The sequence below is a fragment of the Lutra lutra genome, chromosome 1 (genome assembly GCF_902655055.1).
Source record: "Lutra lutra chromosome 1, mLutLut1.2, whole genome shotgun sequence".
Taxonomy (NCBI): domain Eukaryota; kingdom Metazoa; phylum Chordata; class Mammalia; order Carnivora; family Mustelidae; genus Lutra; species Lutra lutra.
Genome location: NC_062278.1, coordinates 164,695,641 through 164,719,402, shown reverse-complemented (window position 1 = coordinate 164,719,402; position 23,762 = coordinate 164,695,641). Strand labels below are relative to the sequence as shown.

The following is a 23,762-nucleotide window of genomic DNA, read 5'->3' as shown; positions in this document are numbered from 1 at the left end:
AGAATGTGGGGCAAGTACAGTATGACTATGACGTCTCTGCGAGATGTATGATTGTAAAACCGCAGCTCTCCTCTGCTGGTAGTCCTTCAGTGTGATTTCCTCTTCATCCTTAAAGAGTCCATCTCTGCACTAGCAGGGAATAGGCTTTCTGACCGAAAAGTTGATTCCTGGGTGTTTAGCTGCTTAGAGCCCTGGCCAGTGGATTGCTGAAGAATCATTTTGGAGACAACAGGTCCCTCCATGTGTGGAACTGCTGTCCCCAAGCCAGTCTCCCGGGAGCCTTCACCTTGGTTAGACCAAGAGTTGGAATTCAGGGATTGTGTCCCTCCGATGCTAATGAGCTCGGCCGTTTACCTCGCTGGTGTCCCTGGGTTTTTGTGATTTAGGGCGCTCTGGTTTTGAGTCTCCTCCTCTGTGAAGCGAGCCTAATGGTTCCTACCCTGCGGCATCACATGTTGCAGGTTCTCAGGAAACACTCACTACATTTATAGCTGAGCGTTCAGTGAGCACCTCCACCTCTGTCCCCGAGCCTGGCCAGAATGCGCTGCCGAAATGCTAGGCAGGTGACAGAACAGCCCCTCTTCTTGTGGCCCACACTGGGAGGGGCTGGTGGGAGGGCGAGGTGGGTGGTGAGCATGTTAGCAGCCGGCCGTCCTGCGGGGTCAGCTTCCCGACCACGCAGCTCTAGGCCAGGACTCACTGAACGTGACTGTGCAGTCGAGTCTAGAGAGGGGAGGCGTGGGAACACAGATGAGTTGCTTCCCACAACAGTCCATTCGTCCCCTTGGGAACCAGAGCATCAGCAGAGGGTAGGCGTTGGATGCCCCATGAGGGTGTTTGACCTGAGCTCTGATGGGTGACTGGAGCTTCCCAGAAGAGAGACCGTGCTTCCTGGCAGGCGGACTAGAATGCAGAAGCACTGAATCGTACAAGAGCACGGGTGTTCAGAGAAGGGTATGGTCCTGTGTGCTAATCAGGGAATTCGGGATCTGAAAAGGATACGGGCTGGAGAAGGAGATTGGGGCAGGCCTCATAGAGCTGGGACTTCCCATGAAGAAATTGTGCTCCTTCTTGCAGGCCAAGGGGAGCCTCTTAAAAATTCCTCTGTGTTTAGAAGCTCCTCACGCTTTGCCGTGAGGGTGTCTGGGGCCTCCACACCCAGGAGCCCGTGTCCGGTTGACATTGGGAAGCAGTGTGGTGATGGTGGCAGTGAAACTTCTGCAGCTGCCTCAGAAAGCAGGACTGACTCTGTGAGTCTTCTGTTTTGCAGGGGGGACAAGACATCCTGTCTATGATGGGCCAGCTAATGAAGCCGAAGAAGACAGAAATCACAGGTAAGAGAAATAGCAAGGCCTGTGAGCAAAAACCAGAACCTAGGGCCCTGGATTCTGATGTACTGTGTAAGGCTTTTCTGGACCTGAGGAAATGCCTTGGGACCGGTTCTTTCTTCCTTGTCATTCGGAGCCTGAGTTACCCCTTGCTGTCTACAGCTGCTTTAGGCTGCTCTCAGTAGAGCATAGCATATGCCATCTGGCCCGGATGCTGGCACACCCTCTTGAGTGCATTCAGTATCCTCGCTCTCTTCTTTGAAGATGGAGACTGTGGCAATCTCTGGTCCCTTTGAGGTCCTGGAAACGGGGATGGTATCACTCCGGCTGTGCAGGATGGCTCCTGCCAGGCACTCCCAAGCACAGCAGGCCCCACGGCCTCGGTCCCAGGTCCCCTCACCCTGTAGCTACAAGGCCGCTCGCAGCCTGCCCGGCTCAGCTGCTTGGGCACCTCCCAGAGCCTGGCAGGAATGTTGCTGCTTCCTTGTGGACCTTGAGTGTACCCTGCTTCTCTTCCCAACTGCTATATCCGTCTTTTTTTCGAAGCCCCACCTATAGCTCTGTCACTTTAAAATGTGAGACATTAAAGCCTCTGTTGTCTGTTCCGTGTGAGGCAGTGGCGTGATCTGAAACCTTTCTAGTAGAGTTGCCAAGAGCAGTTTCTGTGTTTCCACCATGACCTCCTCTTTTGCGCATCCCAGCCTCCTGGCTTTGGTGGGAGATGCAGCAGCAGGTCTTCATGCTCTGTATTTGTGAGCAGCTCCCTCGTGGAAGTGCAGGGGCCGGCTCGGAGAACGAGAAAGGTGACCTTAGCTGACCTCATGTAACTCTTGAGACAACCATCCCCCTAGAGCTCTGAAGTTGGACCTTTCCTCAAAACCTGCATTCCTCACAGGCTTCTTTCCGGAAAGGATTCTGTGCGCACCTGATTCCTCCATCTAGGCACTTGATTGAAAGTTAATTAACCTAAGCTTTGTCCTACAGGGCCAAAAGAAAGTGTCATTTGCTGAGTGCAGAATAGGACAATTTACATATGAAAACTCATTTCACGCAGGGCTCCCCAACTTCTGTGTCTCTGGGATGTGGCAGGGCCCTGGGTGGGCAGGTGTGAGTAATAAGGCAAAGTGGAGAGTGACCAGGGGATGCACGCCTCTGCAAAACTGTAAAAGCCATTTGCGGGCTTAATAACCTATTGGCAAGGGAGGCTGCCAGTTCTGTGACTTCTCCGTGGTGATTATCCCCATTTTCAGATCATGACACTGAAGTGGGGATGTAACCTGCCTGGGATCGTATAGTTAGCAGTTAAAGTGGGCCCCCCACTTGGCTTTGGATCAGATTGGGCTGGGGGAAGAGGAGAAGAGGTGACCTCTTCCCCACCTGACCTTGCCTATGTCTTCTTACTGTCTCCTAGACAAACTTCGAGGGGAGATTAACAAGGTGGTGAATAAGTACATTGATCAGGGCATCGCCGAGCTGGTTCCAGGCGTACTCTTTGTTGATGAGGTCCACATGCTGGACATCGAGTGCTTCACCTACCTGCACCGGGCCCTGGAATCTTCTATTGCCCCCATTGTCATCTTTGCATCCAACCGAGGCAACTGTGTCATCAGGTAGGGTGGCTCCCTGCTGGCTGTGGGGCTTTTCCGCCTTCCATCTGGATTCATGTTTTCCTCTGGGATCACTTTCAACCCATAATGTCATGAGTCAGGATGAAGGTGAAGGGAGATCATGTTCATTCTGAGAGCAACCCGCCAAAGTGGCTTGTCTTCACAGGCAGTTCATGCATCAGCCACGTTCCATCATGGCCACCAAAGGCAACAGTCACCTGTTAACTAAATATGAGGGCCTCCTGCATGGTTTCTGGGGTTACAGTGTGGTGTGATTCGGTCATTCCGTTGGAATGAGCAAAGGCAAGGTCAACAGGCTGGCCTAGAGTGACCTTACGTATGTGAATTTCTATCCTCATACTAGCTGTGGGGGGTAAGTATTCGTGGCTTTGTGTTTTAGATGAAGAAACAGAATGGCAGAATAACTCCTGATTCGAAAGATCGGCTGAGGACCTGGAGCCTTCTGATAATGAAAGCAATAACAAAACCAGGATTTTCTCTCTGTCCCAGACCTTCCTGGAGCCACACTGGTGCCTGCCCCTTCCCCCACCAGTACCCCCCTTAGGCCTGCCTTTGGGAAGGGTAGATGTTGAGGCCTGGAAGGCACATGCCTGCATGATGCTCAAGGTCAGAGGACTTTCTGGAGATTGTTTTTCTCCTGAGTACTCTGCAAACGAGCAGGTGAACCCCAGACAACACACTATCTTCCAAGCTCTCGAAGGCCCCGTCCTTGGTAGTTTTCTCGCTCTTCTGATTTTTTGTGCTCCTGCTTGAATGCAGGGGCCTGGTCCCAACAGTGCTGGGGCATGAAGCGGGGTAGCGAGAAGCCCTTTCCAAGCCTGCCAGGGAGAGTGTAGAACAGAGCCCTGTTCTTCACGGGGTGCTCCCGGCAGTAGGGGTGGTAGGAATCTAGAAAGAGACCCCAAGGCCCATGGGTATCTCAGCACAGACCTGGAGTCAGACCAAGTTAGGAACCCAAATTGCTGATTCACCTAGACTGGCCTCTGAATGAAGGTGGGTCGTATCCAGGACTTTAGCTGGCTCTTGACAGGGCTTTGTCTCCGTTGATTGTTCCAGAGCTGTGCTGCTGGCTCAGGGGCAGCTCACCTCTCAGGTGATCGCTCTGGCACAGAATTAGGATTTGCTTACATGGTTCAAGTTCATGTGGAAGCAGCTTGTAGTCACTCTGAATTCCTGTATTGGTGTCTTGACAAGACCATCATCCCAGGTGTTTTCTGCGTTCTTGGGGAGAAGGCAGCTTGCTCCAGGGCCAGGCTAGCCGTTGGTGAGAGGAGCTGGCTGCCTGGGCAGCCTCTGGAATCCTGGTTTGTGGCCTGGTGCCTCGCGAGCCTGGCACCCCTGTCGCATAGACCCTGTAGCTTTGCTGGACTTGTGCTTGCTTTGGTCAGGCCTGGCTTCAGTGTGGAAGTTGATGAAAGGCTCAGCCTGGGCCGATGGCGCCCCCTGCTGGGGAGGTCTGCTAACAGGCTCCTCTGTCTCACAGCAGATCACCCAGCCCAGCAGATGCCCGTGGACCCTAGCATCTTCTGACAGGAGCAGACTCTTAGGACTCAGAGTACCTTCTCTTAGACCCGTCCCACCCAGGACAAAGTACCCAGGAAGGTGGTTCTGAACTCAGGACATGCTCAGTGGGGATGGAGCTCTGGTCAGCCCGAAACCTGGGAAACTGGCCCCAGCATCCCCAGAGAGAGTTCACCGAGGGCTGCTGGGGGCTCTGACTGCCCACGGCTGCCAGACTGCAGTCACCCCAGTGGGAGGAAGGTGCTCGGAGTGGTGCTTTCTGCAGCTCTGCTGAAGCAACCAGAATCGGGGCATCTGTTCTAGATGAGGGTTTTGGTGCGAAGCCCTGGAGCTGGTAGGGATTTTGTTGTAGTGCTGAGAATGATGTGCAGTTAGCAACAGTAGAAATAAGAGCCAGCATATACTGAGTTGTTCCTTCTTTGCACCTTTTTTTTTTATTTGACAGAGATCACAAGCAGGCAGAATAGCAGGCAGATGAAGGGGGAGAGGGGATGTAGCTCCCTGCTGAGCAGAGAGCCCAATGCGGGGTTTTATCCCAGAACCCTGGGATCATGACCTGAGCCGAAGGCAGAGGCTTTCACCCACTGAGCCACCCAGGCGCCCCATTCTTTGAACCTTCTGTGCACACTGCTGGTCACACCTCAACTTACTGAGGAAGGCACCGGTGTTCTCACTGTTCAGATGAGGATACCGAGGCTCCACCATGATGGGGGACTTGGCCAAGGTCATACAGCTCAGCAATAAGGCTGGGATTTGAATCTAGGGTGTTGGACTTCAGAGCCCATGCTCCCAACAAGATGTGAAGTGATGACATTTCTGGAATATTGGCACAGTTTGGGCAACATCTGACTTGCTTCCCTGTAGACTTTACTTCTAGAGGGAACTATTGACCTTCCTTGCCCTTCAAAACTGTGTCTGACCTTCAGAGCTTGAAAGGAAAGGGAAGAGGAGGGAGAGAGCTGCCTGTAACTGAGTGCTTTCTCTGTGCCCAAAACGGTCCACAGCACTCTACATAGGTTACCCCATGCAATCTCAAGCATCCTGACGATTCTGTAGGCAGGTGACCTTATTTCCAGGGAGGTGGAAATAAGGTCACACAGGAGGTGACATGAAAGGGCCACAAGTCTGAGGGTCGGCTGGCTCCAAAGCTCCTGCCACCCCTGTTCTTCTGCATTGTTTCTTGATGGTGTGGGGGGTGAAGAGGGGTTGAGCTGGTGCAGGTCACTGCCGCCACCATCAGGAAATGGCTGTGAAAGTGCAAACTGCCCCCTCTTCCTCTAGGTCTTGTCTCCTTGTGCACAGGAGAGGGGGAGCCATTCCTACAGGAGCACCTTGAGGCCTCAGGCTCTCCTGGGCACCCCTGGGCACCCTCCCTTGCCGCCTTAAGAAGGCCCTTCTGTGCCAGGACCCTCAGCCATTAAATGAGAGCCTGGCCTTGGTCCCAGCTCCCCAGACTTGGGAGGTCTTCTTCTCTTGTGGGGAATAGCTCCCGGGGTTAAGGAGTCTTTGCAGGAGTTTCTCTCCGCAAGTCACGGTGTTGCACCAAAGAGCAAAACTTAAGAAACAGGATGGTCTCCACTCAGTGTGTTCCTGAGGCAGAAGAGGATACATTTGAAGAAAACAGCTTAATGGACATAGAAGTCACATACAGTACGATTCACCCATCTAAAGTGTACAGTTCAGGGGATTTTTTTGTTTAGTCACAAAGTTGTCCAGACATCACCACTATCCATTTTAGAACATTTTTGTCACCCCAGAAAGAAATCCTTCACCCACCAACAGTGATCCTGCTGCCACGCCTCACCCCCAGCTGGTTTCCCCCACGCTCCCTCCCCACGGCCCCCAGCAACCATTCATCTAGTTTCTCTATGCATTTGCCTTCTCCGGACAATTTGTATGAACAGCACCGCACACCCTGTGCTCTTTGGTGCCTGGCTTCTTTCATGGAGCATAGTGTTTTCACGGTCCGTCCGTGCCATAACCCGTGTCAGCCTTTGTGGGTTTTTAAGGCTACATAGTATTCCAAAATGGAACGTTTAGTCGCACATTGACCGTTTTGTTAGTCGATAGACATTGGGTGATTGGGTTGTTTCGCTCTGTGGCTGTTATGAATACTCTTGCCTGAACATCTGTGTACAACTTTTTATGTAGACTTCGGTTTTAATTTTTCTTGGGGACATACCTATCAGTAGAATTATTGGGTTAGATGGGAACTCCTTTTAACCTCTCAAGGAACAGCCGGGCTGTTGCACAGTAGCTGCACTGTTCTCGCCAGCAGCGTCTGAGGGGTTCGGTTTCTCCACATCCTAGACGACGCTTAGTACGTTCTTTTACAGTCTGGCCTTCCAAGCGGTGTGATGTGGTGATCCACTGTAGTTTTGACGGGCATCTGGCTGTTGAGTTTGAGCATCTTTTCATGTGTTTTCAGCCATTTGCATATCTTCTTGGGAGAATTGTCTATTACTATCATTTGCCCATTCTTTTTTTGTTGTTCGGGTTGTCTTTTTATTAGCAAATTCTTTGTGTATTCTGGATACTAGACCTGTAGTAGATGTATGATTTGCAAATATATCCTCCCATCCTGTGGGTGTTTTTTTCAGTTTCTTGATAGTGCCTTTAAGTTTTGATGCAGTCCAGTTTTTCTGTTATTTCTTTGGTTGCTTGTGTGTTTTGGTCTCATATCTGAGAAACCTTCTAAGGTCACAGATACTTAGATCTGTGATCTCCCCTAAGAGTTCTGTAGTTTTAGCCCTTACATTTAGGTTAGTGATCATTTGTGTCAGTTTTGTGTGTAGTATAAGAGGTGTGTCCAGCTTCACTCCTTTGCATGTAGATGTCTGGCTGTCTCGGGACCACTTGTTCGTCACTGAATCTCCCTGGCAGCCTCCTCAGAAAAGCAAATGGTTTCCTTCTTAGCTCCCTGCCCGGGTCTGCTGTGTCTCCTGTCATCAGAAAAGCTTTGTGGTGTCTGTGTCCCTGCAGCTGCAGGGTCATGTAAAGCAGCAGTCAGGCAGTGATTCTCCGCTGGCGACATTCTGACTTGTCACGACTGTGGATGCTGCTGCTTCTGGTGGGTTGAGGCCAGAGAGGCTGCTGAATATCCTGTACAATGCACAGGAGCAGCCCCTACAAAATTAATTGGTCTACAATGTCCGCAGTGTCAGCGGGTGAGCCCTGAGTTGTAGTCGTTAGATAGAGGCATTCACAGAGGAGTCAACCCTTTGCACCTGTAGGTGTAGCTGTAGGATACATTTCTAGATGCGTGGTGACCTTGTTCTGCAGACAGGCCATGTTGGAGTCCTAGGAGAATTAGGCCTGTGACGTCGCAGCACAAAACTGCATCTATGGAAGAGGCACGGCATTAACGCAATCTGAGCAATTGTCAAATGGCCTGTTGGGCTGACACCAGAGCTGGAAAGGAGCCTCTGGGTACAAGAACGAATCTGCAGTTTTAACCAAAATGTAATTATTACAGTTTATTATTGGTGATATGACAATTATGGCAGCCTCATCAGGCAGTGAGGGCTCTGCACTGAGAGCTCCTTCCGGGCTCACCACCCATGCAGGCAGCACTGGGAGAGAGGCGCTTCAGTTCCCTCACCCACTTAGCAAGTGATGTGACAGACCCTTTTGTGGGACTTTTGCAGAAAAGAATCCCAGAAACCATTTTTTACTAATATGTCTCTTAAAAGAAACTTTGTACCTAATATTCAGAGCTTGGACAAATGTTTCAGCTTTAATTCCTGAAGAATGCTTGGCGCTCTTTTTTTTTTTTTTTTTCCCCAAAGATTTTTCTTAAATTTATTTGACAGAGAGAGAGCACAAGTAGGCAGAGAGGCAGGCAGAGGGAGAGGGAGAAGCAGGCTCTCACTGAGCAGAGAGCCCGATGCGGGGCTGAATCCCAGGACCCTGGGATCATGACCTGAGCTGAAGGCAGAGGCTGAACCAACTGAGCCACCCAGGCGCCCTTCTCGGCACTCTTTAAGTGGAACTTCTTGTTTAAATTTTTGGTTTTGTGGATTCAAAACCATGAGAATTTTTTCTTTTTCTTGTTTTTTTTTTCTTGCATAAAAAAGGGAATATCAAATTAAATTTAAAGAAGAAAATCAGAAATTATCTGGGAAAAAAAAAAACAAAACTGGAGCAGATCAGCTCCAGAAAAAGAGTTTTGGTGAATGACTTTATTGGAAAGGTTGGAGAAAAGTAAAGATGCCCTTTAGCTTAAGAATTTGCAGGTTAAGGCGCCTGGGTGGCTCATTTCGTTGAGCGTCTGCCTTCAGCTTGGGTCATGAACCCAGGGTCCTGGGATCGAGCCCCCCATCAGGCTCCCTGCTCAGTGGAGAGTCTGCTTTTCCCTCTCCCTCTGCTGCTCCCCCTGCTTGTGCACTCTCTTCGTGCACTCTCTCTCCCTCTCTCTAATAAAAAAAAAATCTTAAAAAAAAAAAAAGAATTTGTAGGTTATCTGCAAATCAGCTCATTTCAGGAGTAGAAGAATCCTTGGTTCTTAATATCAAAATTTATGCAGTTTTCTCTTTTCAGTGTCTTCTGTACTTAAGAAGGCAGTCATTACAAACTCTCCTGTGTCCCCTGCATGGTAAATTCTTTGTCCCAGCCGGCTTTTGGTGGAGGGGCAGCTTGTGCAACACGGTCTGCGTAGACGAAGAGCATCGCAGTATTCCAGTTTGTGGATTCACCTGTCTCTTCGCATGTGTCCTCATTAATTTCTGTGGTAGTCACAGTCTCTCCCACATCTCTTAATACCACATTTAAATGTTGATGAGAAGCATATAATCTGTCTCGAAGCTCTGTGTTGTTTCTCATCTTCACATAAGTTCACTCATCCAGGCTGACCTCGTGGAGACCCAGGGACTGCTCTGCAGTGCTGGTGGTTTGCAGCTGCTCCCCTCGTCTGCTGTGGTTCAAGCCCCCATGAGAAATTTTGACATTTGATTAGACGTACTTCATTTTTCTTCTAACCTTTTCTTCTTCTTCTTCTTTTAAGAATTTTCTTTTCTTTTTTTTTTTTTTTTTAAGATTTTATTTATTTATTTGAGAGGGAGAGAGGGAGAGGGGGAAGCAGACTCCCTGCTGAGCAGGGAGTGTGATGTGAGACTTGATCCCAGGACCCCAGGACCCCAGGACCCCAGGATCATGACCTGAGCCACAGGCAGACCCTTAACCCACTGAGCCACCCAGATGCCCTTAACCTTTTTTCCTTCAGACTTTTTGTCTTTGTTATTACAACCTAATCGAAGATGATTGACCATGAGTGTTACAGAGTTTAGGATATTTAACATGTCAAAGTTGAGATCTTTTAAAGAATTCTTAAGAGAAATCCCAAGTAGAACTTAAAAAAACCAAACTTGCCACCTAAACAGAATTAGATACCTGAAAATCAGTTGTCGTTTTCAAAGGTTATTTTGAATACGAAGTTGAATGTGAAGATCATAGGCATCCCAAACACTGAGAGTTGAGTCATGATAGAATTTAATCTTTATAATCTTCCTTGTTATTTTGGAAATATCTTTTGATGGGTGAGATTTGTTTTCTCTGAAGTTTATATTTGCTACTAGTCTATTTCCCTGTTTATTTTTAAAGGTCTTAATTGTTTTTTCATGTTAGATGTAACAATTACTCATTAAATGTTTTTATTTTAAACGTTTTATTCTTTCTTTGAATTGTTTTTATTTTGGGAAAATTTCTGTAATGGAAATTTTGAGTTTGAGTTCTTTTTGCAGTTTGAGTTCTTTTTAAGTATACACCTGTCTTGAAGACGTTCCCGTCTCTGCAAACACTGTGCCCATTAAGCAGTGAGTCCAGGCTTCCCCATTCCCAAGTCCTCAGTAACCTTCACTGTACTTTGTGCCTATGAATTTTCTTTTTCTCCCTATTCCCCCAAAGGAATCCTACAACATCTGCACTTTTATGACGGGCTTCTTTCACTTAGCACGCTCTTGTAGTGTGCCTCCAAGTGTTTTAGGCCTGCGATAGTCAGTATACATTTATACTTCAACTGACTGGCTAGAATTTCAACAGCTAGATTTCTTTACTGAAGTTCTATTTCTTGAAAGCTCGCTTATATCTGAAACTGAATATTCTGATAATATTAACAACTAAACCCAAATGACCTGCCTTGTTCTGTGTTCTACTGATGAGTTACGATGGTAGACTGTGCAGTCTGGGATAAGTTCAGGAATGCTAGAGTCAGTGCTGACATGGAGTGGCTGCCGCCATGACTCCCGGAGGCTGGGGCAGGGGCACCTAGTGCATTGGGCTTCAGACACAGCGGCTGGAGCCGGCCTTATGTGCCGCCAGCTCTGCTTGGCACATGTCCTCTTGGGTAGCTGGTGTCTCGTGGCCTCTTAGGTTGGAAGGGCTCCCTCCTGGGCCACCCTTCCTATGACTTGGCTAAGGATTCGAGAGAAAAACAGGCACAAAGGACATGATTAGACAGTTCCCAAAAAGAAAGAAAATAATTAATGGATATAAGGGAAACATTGAAATGATTCATTAGTAGTCAAGGAAATGTAAATTCAAACAAAGTGTCACCCTTTCTTTTTCTAAACCATTAAAGCAGCAAAATATTTAAGAATTAGCATACCCGGTGCTGGCTACAGTGCACTGAGATCAGATTACTCGTGTAGCCGTGGAGATTCTCAGACGTATTCAGGATTATAGCAGGCACTCAGAGTTGCTGAGGAAATGTTCATGGCTGTATGCATGAAATTATTTATCAAACATCATTAATAATGGCAACAGTTGGAAACTACCTAAATGCCCAACGGTTTGGGTTAAGGAAAATACTCGATAGGCTATTTATTTATTTTTAAGATTTTATTTGAGAGATAATGAGAGAGAGCATGTGCACGCACGAGCAGTCAGGAGGGGCAGAGACAGAGGGGAGAAGCAGACTCCCTAGGGAGCAGGGAGTCCGATGTGGGGATATGGGGCTCGATCCCAGGACCCTGGGATCACAGCCTGAGCCCAAGGCAGATAACTTAGCTGACTGAGCTACCCAGGTGCCCCCTTGATGGGTTATTAAGACTGAAGCAACATGGACAAAAGCAAAACAAAAACCCCAAAACTACACACTTAATGTGACTTATAAAGGTATCTCTATGAGGGGCGCCTGGGTGGCTCAGTGGGTTAAAGCCTCTGTCTTCAGCTCAGGTCATGATCCCAGGGTCCTGAGATCGAGCCCCGCATCGGGCTCTCTGCTCAGTGGGGAGCCTGCTTCCTCCTCTTTCTCTCTGCCTACTTGTGATCTCTGTCTGTCAAATAAATAAATAAAATCTTTAAAAAAAAAAAAAGGTATCTCTATGAAAATTTGGTAAATATCTATAAGACTATTTTATTTATTTTTTTAAAGATTTTATTTATTTATTCGACAGAGATCACAAGTAGGCAGAGAGGCAGGCAGTGGTGGGGGGAGAAGGCTCCCTGCTGAGCAGAGAGCCCGATGCGGGGCTCGATCCCAGGACCCTGGGATCATGACCTGAGCCCAAGGCAGAGGCTTAACCCACTGAGCCACCCAGGCGCCCTTATATGAGTATTTTATTTTACTTATTTTATTTTTTTAAAGATTTTTTTATTTATTCATTTGACAGAGATCACAAGTAGGCAGAGAGGCAGGCAGAGAGAGATGGGGGAAGCAGGCTTCCCACTGAGAGAGCCTGATGTGGGGTTTGATCCCAGGACCCTGAGATCATGACCTGAGCTGAAGACAGAGACTTAACCCACTGAGCCACACAGGCACCCCCTATATGAGTATTTTCAATAGGATTTTAGGTGGCCTTTTTTTCTCTTTCCCCAATTTCCTGTTGTATTGATATTTGCTACAACGAAGTTGCTTTTGACGCCACCTGAATGTTAGTTGGTTCACTCTGTGGTCATGCGTCGACTGAGGATGTGAATTGCCTACAGTGTCATGGTGAGTACCTCAGCCATGTCTCCAGTCTCCAGTTTCTGGTCTCAGAGAGGCCTGGGTGATGTGATCATTCTGGCCCTTGCAGGGGTACTGAGGACATCACCTCTCCTCATGGCATCCCCCTTGACCTTCTGGACCGTGTGATGATCATCCGGACCATGCTGTATACCCCACAGGAAATGAAACAGGTGAGACTCCCTCCCAACCCTTCCCTCTTCCCCCCTCATCTGTTCCTAGCATTCCCCGATGCTCTACAGAAAGGTCTCCATGGAGCAGACCTGGCTCCCGCCACCGTCCTGGCACTTAGCTGCTGGCCTTGGGCAAATTGCAGTACTCCGGGGCTTCAGTCCTCCCATCCGGAAGATGGGTGGGCTGAGACTATGCCTTAGGTGTCCCAAAACCTTAGCCATCTATGGGTCCTGGCCCTTGTCTTTGCTACTGTAGCCATTCTGATAAACTTTAGGAAAGGGATTGTGAAAAAATTAGCTTGATGACAGCCATTAGGGAGGCCACCAGCTGTAGGACAGAGGCAGTAAGATATGATTTAGTGATCACTCTTGGTGTCTAGGCCAGGCCCTGTCCGAGGGCTCTTCTGCTGATTAGGCAAAGCCAAGTGCCCGGTCCCACCAGAACCCACAGCAGGCTGGCTCCGACAGGGCACAGAACCTGGAGCAGCATGAGAGCCTGTCTGCTGCAACCAGTGTGATTAGTGGTGGGTTTCCTGGGGGCTGTGGAGGCCATAGAAATGATGGTGACGCGGGGTCCCAGCTTAGAGGGGCACCTGGAAGTGGTAGTCCCAAAACCAACCTATAAGAGGCTGAAGGAGGTATACCTGACACAGAGCGTATGCTCAGAATTCTCTGCGACCTAAATTTGTGTTAGGCCTGAGGGTGGGAGATGACAGGTGTCTGTGGTCGGGCCTTACCCCAAAGGGGCTCCATCCCAGCTTTCCCCATAGGGTTCATCTTTTGCTTGATCTGGATTTGGAGTACCATGTGCCCAGGTGCTTTACAGTTAGATTTCTAGTCCCCTTCCTGGTACTGCCAGGTAGTCCTGGATCCCCTCTCTTCCTGTGGATGGCTCAGTCCCTGAGTGGCAAGTCCTGGGTGCAGAGTCCAGGCCACATGCCCAGCAGTGGGTTGTACCCTAGGTTGGTGTCCCACTGGGGCAGCACTGCCGTGCTCTTGCCCTGCCTTGCCCATCCTTGTGCTGGAGGGTCTCGCTGCCAGCACGGGTCTCTCACTGTGGGCTCCATGTGGCCACAGACCAGGTGGACCAGGGCTGCACTAATGTCTCAGCGGACCCTGCCTGCACCCTCGCCTCTCACAGAGCGCAGGCCCTCTTTGTTGGATGTCATGCTGGGCCTGTGGACACACTTAGCCAGCAGGATTCCATTCGATCCCCAGTACCTGTGAGTTGGGAGAGCTGTTATCACTGTCATTCTTAAAGATGAGGATGCAGACACCGAGGCCCACTCGTCTGCCCAAGTTCATAATGCTTGTCAGTGGCCAGTAAGTGACAGGACTGACAAACTGGGGCCCAGGCTGCCTGGTCCGGAAGCCCATGTTCTTCTTCACTGCGCCACCAGCTCCCGCCTGCTAGAAATAGCTCATTTGAGGGGTGGACTCCCTGTGGCAGTTTGTCAGCAGGGCCTTTCCTTTTGGAGCTCTGAGGGCCTCTCCAGGGCACTCCTTGGTGGCCCCCCTGCTCACTGTGGCCCCCCAGCCTGGCCCCTCAGATGTTTGTTGACCAGCACCTGCCAAGTGCCATGGTGATAGAGCTGGAGACCGCCAGCGTGGTAGTAGTGCAGGGTGGCTGTGGGCACGTTTGGGACAAGAGTGTCCCTTACTGGGGCCCTGTCACCAGATCGTGGTCTCTAGCTCCTGGGTGAAAACTGGGTTGAAGGCAAAGCATTTGTTGAACAGAAGCAGAGGCAGAAGCAAAGGAAAAGTTGATCGCCACCCCCATCCTTGCTGTGGGGACAAGAGTCATCCTGCCAGGAGAGGCAGCCCCACCTGCTCGAGGTGCTTCGTGGCCGAGTGACTTCAGCCATTGGCGCACCTCTGTGATCCTTGGCCTTATTCATCCTCCAGAAGGTCTGCTTTCTCTTTTCCAGGTTTTTGTGAGGACTAAGTGACAGTAACTGAGCCCGTTCTTTGTCCCAGCGCAGTTATTAACAGCTACTAATGGCTTAAAGGTTTTCACTGTCACCCGCTGGGGGCCTTACAGCAGCTCCCAGTAAGCAGGCTTTGAGGCTCCCGAACAGCGAGGGTCCTGTGGTCACAGAGATAAGCTGCGGAGCTGGGACTCCATGCAGAGCCAGTTCACCTTTGTTGCCTCCATTCGACCCTGGAATACTGGGTCCGAGCTGTCCTGGAATGTTCCGTGCTGTGCCTCTGGCTCCTGGGCTGGTTCCCTTCTTGGCGGAGTCAGGAGGGCCTCTTCTCAGGCTTTCTCTTGGGTGAGCAGAGGTCAGACCAGCTGCCCGGATGCACATTGATTTGTTCTGGTGGGTTCAAGGGATAACCTCAGCATTTTTACTTAGCCTGGGTAGGTTTTTAAAGAAACAAAGTAAATGTAACTTGTGTACTCTGCCATCAGTACCGACACCCTCATAAACTATCCCTGCAGGTTATTAAATGATTAAAGATCTAATTTATGAACTGTCCGTTTCCGAGCAGTCTGAAGCAGAAGCTCTTGGGATTGCTCTGACCTGCTCTCTCTCTCTCTCTCTCTCTCTCTCTCTCGAGAGCAGCCCTGACATTCCTGAAGCCCGACTTTGAATGCTGGGCAACTTGCTGAAGGCCAGATGCTCTGGGCTGAAGCTCTCCCCTTCAGTATCACTGAATGTACTCCCCTCAGTAATACTGAAGGCTTCCTGATTCAGTATTTGCATCTCCCTAGAGTTTCTGAAGGCCCCCCTGGGACATTTTTCTTGGCAGGACCAGGAGTCTTCCTTAATCCCCAGCTGTCAGGGAAGAGCCCTTTTCTGTTAGAGCCCAAACCTGCCTGGCTCTGGCTGTCGTGGTCAGAGGCCTCCTGTGGCCGGAGCCAGGAGCAGGGATCGCTCTTCCTGCTCCGTTCTGTGCCATCCTTACGACCATCCCGTAACTTCCCTCTTCTCAGCGGCATTTAGCTTTATCCCCTAGATGGTGGAACTCCTCATGCACAGCAGAGTCTTTCGCTGGAGGTCAGACGCCAGCAGCCCACTGGCTGAATGAGAAGTTCTTTGTAGCCAGTGCTGTGATTGTGAATGACTCAAACAAGTTGCCAACATTTAGAAATTGGGACATTTCATACAGAAGTCTAAGTTTGGAGTCTCTTTGGACCGAATGAAACCTCCCTACAACTACCTGCCCTCTGCCCTGGTGGCACCAGTGGCTGGCGGCAGACAGGCCACCTTCCCTGGCTTGCGTGGCCCCTGGCCTGGTCCAGTTTTGCAGGACCCGGTTTCCCTCGGGAGCACGACTTTTCCCGGTCACGGCAGCTGACCTGCGAGGTGCCCTCACCGGAGTTCCCAGGCACTGAGTTGCCAGCAGGTCTCTGCCCCAGAGCCACGGGCCGGGTGTGAGGAATCTGGCTCCTAAACCGCCCCTCCCTCTCTGCCCCTTGCAAGGCTTTAGCCGAGGTCTCAGTCTTTCCCATTTCCTATGCCTCTACCTCGGCTGTTTTTATGGCTTTAATTTAAACAAGGGCTTCTTGATATCTTGTTTACGAAGCTGCCAAAGTGAAAAATTCCCGTATTATATGAGGCTCGAAGTCCTCGAGTTATCTCGGCTCCCCAACACACAACATCATTATCCCGGCTGCCCCTTATCACTCAGCGCCGGCGCGCCCGCAGGATCCCAGGGCCGCGTGTGTTACCACCGCCCCGCCGCCGGCCCGCCTCCCCTCCAGCTTCCCCGGGGTCCTCACACCGCAGCGAGCGTCAGCCTCTCCATGAGAGATTAGATATCTCCCGGTGATGTTATGAGGGCTGGTAAATCTTTAAAAGTAACTTTTTTGATTTATTTAACCATCGTATTTATCAAGCAAATAAAAAATGTCTCTTCCTGCCTGAGTGCTCATAGGTGGTGGTGCCCAGGCTGGGGAGGAAGGTTAGAGCCCTGGAGGGAGGCAGGTTTCGGAGGGGCCTGTGTTCTCCAGATCCTGGGACTGACTGCATCAGGGAGGCTGGAGAGATGGAAGCTGAGCCCCCCTGGTGTACACCTCCAGGGGTACCAGCTGCCGTCTAGGCACTGCCAGCCCCAGCTGTGAGCTCTTCACAAGGGCGTGGGGTGGCTTGTGCCCCAAGGTGTGCCAGGCCAGCAGCCCCAGGTGGAGGCCAGCTCTCTGCCCCTCCAGAGGTTTGGGCCTCTTTGGCATCGGTGGTGCAGGACAAGATATATGAGACAAGGTCGCTTTTAAAGCACTTGATAAAGGGGACACTTGAGGCCGGTTGCTGTTGATCATAGTCTTTCTCCTCCAAAAGATCATTAAAATCCGAGCCCAGACAGAAGGAATCAACATCAGCGAGGAGGCGCTGAACCACCTGGGGGAGATCGGTACCAAGACGACTCTGAGGTGAGCGCATCTGCTTGGAGCTGCTCCCCACCTGCCTCCTACCTGCTGGGGCCTGCCCAAGAACCCTGGGGGGGGCCACCAGGGGCTGCATTCTGGGACATAAAGGCAAGTCCCTCTCTCAGGACACAGGACCACGTCTGTCCTCACTGCTCTGATGGGGCTTGTCCTGGGCACTGTGATTTCAAATGCAGAATATTCCAGTGAAGGGGTTCATAGAGCTAGAGTAATGGGTTAGGTCCCCTTGTCCTGCAGCGGATGCTCCCCTGTGTGGAGAGCTTGCTAGCTTCCTTGGTGCAGGTGACAGACGACCCAGAGATCAGGGTCCAAGGCACATGGCTCAGCGGCCAGGCCCTGCTTGGCCCCTCCCCTGGGGCTCTTCTCCAGGCTGTGGGGGGGCAGGGAGGGGGTGCAAGTGAGGGGGAAGGACGAGTGTGGATTGCTCTCCTAACTGTTCACCAGTGGTCCAAAGCCCACTGCCTGTAGGATGTCCGTCTTAGTGCTTATGAAACCGTGACCTCCCAGCCCCTAACCAGTCCCTAGTTCTGTTTCCCTTTGAGTCTGTTGGTTGCTCCAAGGTGCAGGCAGAACTGCGAGCCATTTCATTTGGGTGGAGCGGTGCTCTGAGAACTCCCGGAGTTTCATGTCTTCATGTGGGGAACGTGCTTTTAGTTGGCTGTGTGTTCATTTGCCTGCCGTGTGCTGGGTCTGGGCCTTAGCATTCCTGGCCTGCACCTGTGTGCCCACAGTCTGTGATTCCCCCTCCTTTTTAAAAAAAGATTTATTGGGGCGCCTGGGTGGCTCAGTGGGTTAAAGACTCTGCCTTCGGCTCAGGTCATGATCCCAGGGTCCTAGGATCGAGCCCCGCATCGGGCTCTCTGCTCAGCAGAGAGCCTGCTTCTCTCTCTCTCTCTCTCTCTGCCTACTTGTGATCTCTGTCTGTCAAATAAATAAATAAAATCTTTAAAAAAAAATAAATAAATAAATAAAAAATAAATAAAAAAATTTTAAAAAGATTTATTTACTTTTCTAAGTAGGCTCCATGCCCAGTGTGGAGCCCAACATAGGGCTCGAGCTCATGACCCTGAGACCAAGACCTGAGCTGACATCAAGATACACTTAACCAACTGAGCCACCTAGGCATCCCAGAAAGATTTTGGTTTTAAGTAATCTCTACCAGCTATATGGGGCTCGAACTCACAATGCCGGGATTGAGAGCTGCACGCTTTACCGGCTGAGCCGCCCGGGGCTCCTTCAGTCTCCCGGAAGAGCAGTGCTGTTACTGCAGTTACGGGGGACTTTGAGGCCGACAGAGATTTAGGGGCTAGGATGTGTTGTGCTGGTGACTTCTCTCTCATGGAGTCACCGTGGCAGGTCCTGTGGGTGTGGTGAGAGGGCTCCCACCTGTGGCCCTGTCTCACCCCTGCCCTTGGCCCCCATCACTCTAGGTACTCAGTGCAGCTGCTGACCCCAGCCAACTTGCTGGCCAAGATCAATGGGAAGGACAGTATCGAGAAAGAGCACGTCGAGGAGATCAGCGAGCTCTTCTATGATGCCAAGTCCTCGGCCAAAATCCTGGCTGACCAGCAGGATAAGTACATGAAGTGAGACGGCCTGGGTGTTCTGCAAGAGACTCCGGGCATGCCTGGCTGGGTGTCACCCGCGAGCAGGAGGCTGGCTCTGTGCACGGGCTGTCCCCTTCGGCCGTGTTGGGCAGCACCTGCTTGGTGTGGAAAGGATTGCTTTTTAAATTATCCTAACTTCTGCTGTTGCTTTGAAGGAACCCTGCCTCACCTGGCATGTTTTCTAATAAATCGAGGTTATTTTGATGACCTGTCTCGTAATTTTTTCTTACAAATAGACTTTGCACTTTGGCACAGTTTTAGAGGCCCCGAGTTGTTGTGAAGGTAGAATAGGGAGCTCCCAGCTCCCCATCACCGCTTTCCTTCATGTTAACATCCTGCAGGGCTGGATGGCTCCTCGTCCCAGCTAGGGAGCCAGTGTTCATATGTTGTACCCTGCTCACCCTTCCTGGGTTCTGGAACAGCCTCCTCTGGCCCGGGATCCCGCCCAGGATGCCACAGTACATGTCACCCTTACACCTTCTTCAGTTGCTCTTGGCTTGGACAGTTCCTTAAATGCTCCTTGTTTTCACTACCTTAACGGAGAGCAGCGTGCCGGTTGGGCGTTCTGTTGGATATCCCACAGCGCGGTTGGTTTGATGTGTCCCTTATGGTTTCTCAGGGTTTTGGGTTCTTGGTGGCAGACCACAGAGGTGCAGTGCCATTGCCATCACACCACACCAAGGGTGTGCATCAGCGTGACCTTCCCCTGTCAATGGCTGGTCGCAGTCACCTGGCTGTGGTCACACACGCGCTCCGTAGTGTCCTTTTTGGAAGGAGTCACTAAGCACAGCCCACATGTAAGGCTGGGGAGTTTTGCTCCATCTCCCGCTTTTTTTTTTTTTTTTTTTTTAAGATTTATTGAGAGAGAGAGTGTGCATGCATGACAAGGGGGGAGGGGTAGAGGGAGAAGCAGACACCCCGCTGAGCTCAATTCCACGACCCTGAAATCATGAACTGAGCTGAAGGCAGACGCTTAACCGACTGAGCCACCCAGGCTCCTGAGAGCTGGACATCTGGATAAATTATTTGGCATTCTGCACAGGAGGTAACTGGTCTCCCCATTCGCTCCCATTTGTGTATTTACTCAATCACTTGTATCCAGATGAATCCGGGATATTTATCATACACTTGGGGTTATAATCTGGTACTATGTTATCTGTTCTGTGGCTCCGATTGGTTCAGCTTCGACCCTTGAGAGCTCTTCCGGTTAGCTCCTGTGTTCCTTTGACACAGCCCACTGAGTGGAGCTTTTAGCCCTTTGAGAGGAAGGAGCAGCGGCAGCCCTGACGGACAGATGCCACAGTGGGACGTCTCATCTGGTAGGGTGAACACAGCTTTCTGCCCCTGCCCCGGCCAGTCCTCGTCGGCCGGCTTAGCCACAGAAGTGGTGCCTCAGTGAAGGCTCAGTATTGGCTTTCTGCCCACCAGAGGACAGGAGAGGGGACCCACCAAGATGGGTATCTTGATCCAGTCAGGGCTTTAATCCTAGTCAGCCCTGAGGGCCTTGTGGGGCAGGCATAACTGCTGTCCCATGAGTGATAGCCACCTGAGCATGTCTAGACCACTCCAGGCAGGAGAGCAGACATGGGTGTCCATCTAGCTCCCCAAGAGTCCCCTGACCACACTCATCCCCAGGAAGGACCCAGCTAAGCTGTGTGATCAGAGTGGATCTTCTGTGGGCCTGGACCCCGAGGGAGGTGCCTGCATGGGGCCTTGGGGGGTGGGGTGGGGGGAGACCCGGTCCAGTCGGGAGATGGTGGGACGCTTCCTGAAATCAGGGCTGAGCACTGCAGTCTTGCCCAGGCTACCCAGATCTTCTGTCTTTGTGCCTGTGCCTCTGGCCTCTTGCCTCCCAACCCAAGCTGTGGTAGAAAAGAAGAATGACACCTAAGGTGTGGGAAGACCTATTAGGTCCTAGAGTCAGTCCAAGTGAGGAGGGATGGGGGAAGGGGTGTGGTCACAGCCCTCTGGGATCTTGGCCTTGGTGGTGCCCAGGAGCTGGCCCACCTCACTCATCTGTGCTTCAGTGAGGGAGATGGTTCTGGATAGGTAGGAAGGTTGGGTTATTTTAATTTTCCTCCTATTTTTTCCAGCAAGGCCTGTGATTATTACATTAATCTTCCAGGCGAAGTTTTTACGACCGATCCCTCGCGGACTATGAGAAGTTTCTCCATCCATTACCAAGAGGGAAACAGACCCTGGTGGGGAGGAAAATATTTGTTACATCTTATCAGGCTGACACACAATCTAACAACAATTACAGCAGCCCCATTTTTTGCACGATTTCAGCTCCAGTGTGAAAAATTGTGGTAATATTAAAGTGAGTCAGGGTGGGGGCTGATCCTAGAAGAGGCTGGTATTCCAAGCTCCGGGCTGGGACTCTCCTGGGGGCCCCCCAGCAAGCCAATTGGGTGGCTGAGGGGAAGGAGTGTTTGCATGTAAATCCCAGCTCCCCGTCCTGTGCTAATGGTCCTGGAGATGCTGGAGATGCCATGTGAATGCCAGAAGGGCTCCTGAAAGACAATGTCCCCAGCCCTCGCTGGGAAGACTGCTTGTCCCCCTCCTTCTCAGCCCAAATACCTTCCCAAATACCATCACACCTCTTAGGGTGCCCTCCCTAAATTGGTTCATAGGATACTGTGTTTTTAGAACCGAATAGATAGATGCTGGTGTTGCACCAGAAAGGGACATCTTGGTTAGCAAACATTCCTCAACGTTTTTCTAATAAAACAGCTGCACAACAGTGGGGGCGGACTCCCTGTTGGCCTCCATTTCTGACCTCAGGGTCAGCAGGCTTCCACCAGGAAAACAGTAAACACTGGTCACCTGATGGTTCTCCGTGCCTGCCACAGCCAGCCCTGGGATGTCAGCTGGTCACACCTGAGCAGCAACTGCTTGAGGGGTCCCAGACAGGCGACAGGTGGAAGACAGGAGCAAGCGGATTCTGGGGACATGGCACACAGGGATGTGGCTTTGATTGGGTTTGGCCCTTGGTCCTGATGAGGCCTTCGGCCCTTCTGGTCCTCTGAGCTTTGGTTTCCTCCTCTAGAAGATGGGGGCAGTCTATCCCAGTAGATGATGGGTATGGGGACATGGTGAGGTGGTGTGTGTTTGCCTCAGTCACTCCAGATAGTAAAATTCAGGGAGCTCCCAATCCCTGTCCCTCCTGGGAAAAGAGAAGGTCACAGTGTGTCCAATAGGAGGCAGAAGCTGGCTAGGCTCCACCCCTCCCCATCTCAGGCCGCCCTCTTGAAAAGGCCTAGAAATCCCAGGTGGATGGACCCTTCTGTTAAACCCAGAAGAACCAGCCCCTGCTCAGGGCCAAACAAGCTCCGGAGCTGAGAACCGGTCAGGGCACACGATTCCCTCGGTGTCCACAACTTCCAGAAACAATATGCTGCCCCTCACTGGGCCCCTTGGGCTCCCCAACCCCTGAGCGAGGACCAGCCAAGGTGGGAGCAGTGGGAGTGGAGAAATGGCTGCCCCCTTGTACCTGCCAAGTAGTGACAACCACTCAACCAGGTCAACCCTACCTTTTGGTCTCTGGGAAACCGTCCAGCCGGGTAGCAGACCGGGGTCCATCCACCTGGGCCCACCTGCTGGGGCCCCACCACGCCTCCCCCTCCCATCCATCCCGGGACGGCTGTTCCCCGGGGACCTGCGGGAGGCCGGCGCAGGGTGACTGGGCAGCCCAGGGTGCAGGGACAGCAGCGCAGCGGGGCCGAGGGGCCGGGGAAGGGGTGGGCCGGCTGCGGGGGCTGGCTGTCGGCCCGGCTGGCCCCGTCGCCCCTCCCCGTCACTCGGTGGCAGGCGCAGTGATTAATGGCCAGGCCGCGCCGCCCGTGCCGCCATCAGCGCGCGTCTGGGCCGCGATGGATGCGGCTGTCAGGCCGGCCCGGCCCGCGCTGACCCCCGGCCCCGGCCCGGCGCGATCAATGGGCGGCGCGCGGCGGGCGGCGGCTGGGCCGGCGCGATAAGATGGGCCGATGGGCGCCCGCCGATTGCCCGCTCCGTCACCCGCCGTCACCGTCCCCGTCACGCCGCCCGTGCGCAGATCGGCGCCGTCAGCGCCGCGTGATTAATGGGGACGCGGGCAGCGGCGGGGAGGGCGCGGGCGCGTGGACCCCGCAGCGGAGGGACGCGCGGCGGTGGCGGGGGTTGCGGGCTGGGGCCCGCCGGCTGGGGCCCCTAAAGCCCGGCGTGCCACCTGCCATGGGCCTCGCGCCCCGCACACCGCACTCTTCTACCGGGATGCGGGGGTCACCGAGGAGCGCCAGAGTGTGGGTCGGGGGCACACGCTGGTCACGCGTCTGCACCGGTCCAGGCAGGACCCAGGACACGCGTGTGGGGGACCCAGTCACGAGGGCTGGGGCAAGGATGTGCACAGCGGGCACAGAGGTGTCGCTAAGCCCTGCTCTGGCCCACGTGCCTCCGTCATACAGGAGCCTGCATGACCCCGGCTGTTAGCGCCCTGCGGGCTGGGAGTTGGCGGGGAGACAGATTATGTGACCTCGGTTCCCTGCCCCTACCTGTCCCAGGCCTCTGCCACCAGGGCCACCAGCCCCCTCGGCCCTTGCAGGTCTATCCCCACAGTCCCAGCCATCTTGGAAATGCCCAGGTGTGACCCAGTCAGACCCCTACTCAAAATGCTCGCATAGATCCGCATGGCCCAGGGGACAAATCGTAAGGCTTGTGATTGCCCCTGTGCCTCCCGCCTCAGCCCTACGCCTGAAGGGTACACTCACAGAGCTCCCCTGAGCGACACCCCCAATCCAGGACGCCCCGCTTCAGCTCGGCATCCTGAGTTCATTCATCCTGTCTGTCCTGCCCCCGACACAGCAGGTGACTGCGGAGAAGAGCCGGCGGACTGCCAGCGCCGAAGTCCACTGATGCGCTGGAGGTGACCTGTCCCCCCGCCTCTCCTGGGGAAAGAGCCAGGCCGCCTGGGACAGTCAGCCTCAGAGACACCCACTCGCCGATAAACTGATAGGAAGGAGCCGTGGGCCTGGTGCTAAGAAAGGCGCTAGGAGGGCTTCCCAGAGGAGGTGACCGGAGCTCAGGGTGAGGCCAGCCGCCCTAGGCCAGGGATAGCAGGGACAGGGGGCCTAGTAGGTGGGAAGCCCGAGTGGCCGGAGTGACCGAAGGCAGCGCGGGAGGAGGGCCCAGCTGCGGC

General features: G+C 52.4%; 1 protein-coding gene across 1 annotated transcript in view; it reads left to right on the top strand.

Moving 5' to 3' along the window:
* The window catches only part of RUVBL1 (RuvB like AAA ATPase 1), a 44,903-nt gene extending 26,107 nt beyond the window's left edge, over nt 1-18,796 (top strand). Inside the window, exons 7-11 of the mRNA XM_047743203.1 lie at nt 1,271-1,334; nt 2,740-2,938; nt 12,490-12,592; nt 16,876-16,967; nt 18,413-18,796. Of these exons, the coding sequence (XP_047599159.1) occupies nt 1,271-1,334; nt 2,740-2,938; nt 12,490-12,592; nt 16,876-16,967; nt 18,413-18,572 (618 nt within the window). The 3' untranslated portion in view covers nt 18,573-18,796. The remainder of the gene's footprint in view (nt 1-1,270; nt 1,335-2,739; nt 2,939-12,489; nt 12,593-16,875; nt 16,968-18,412) is intronic.
* The last annotated feature ends 4,966 nt before the right edge of the window (nt 18,797-23,762 follow it).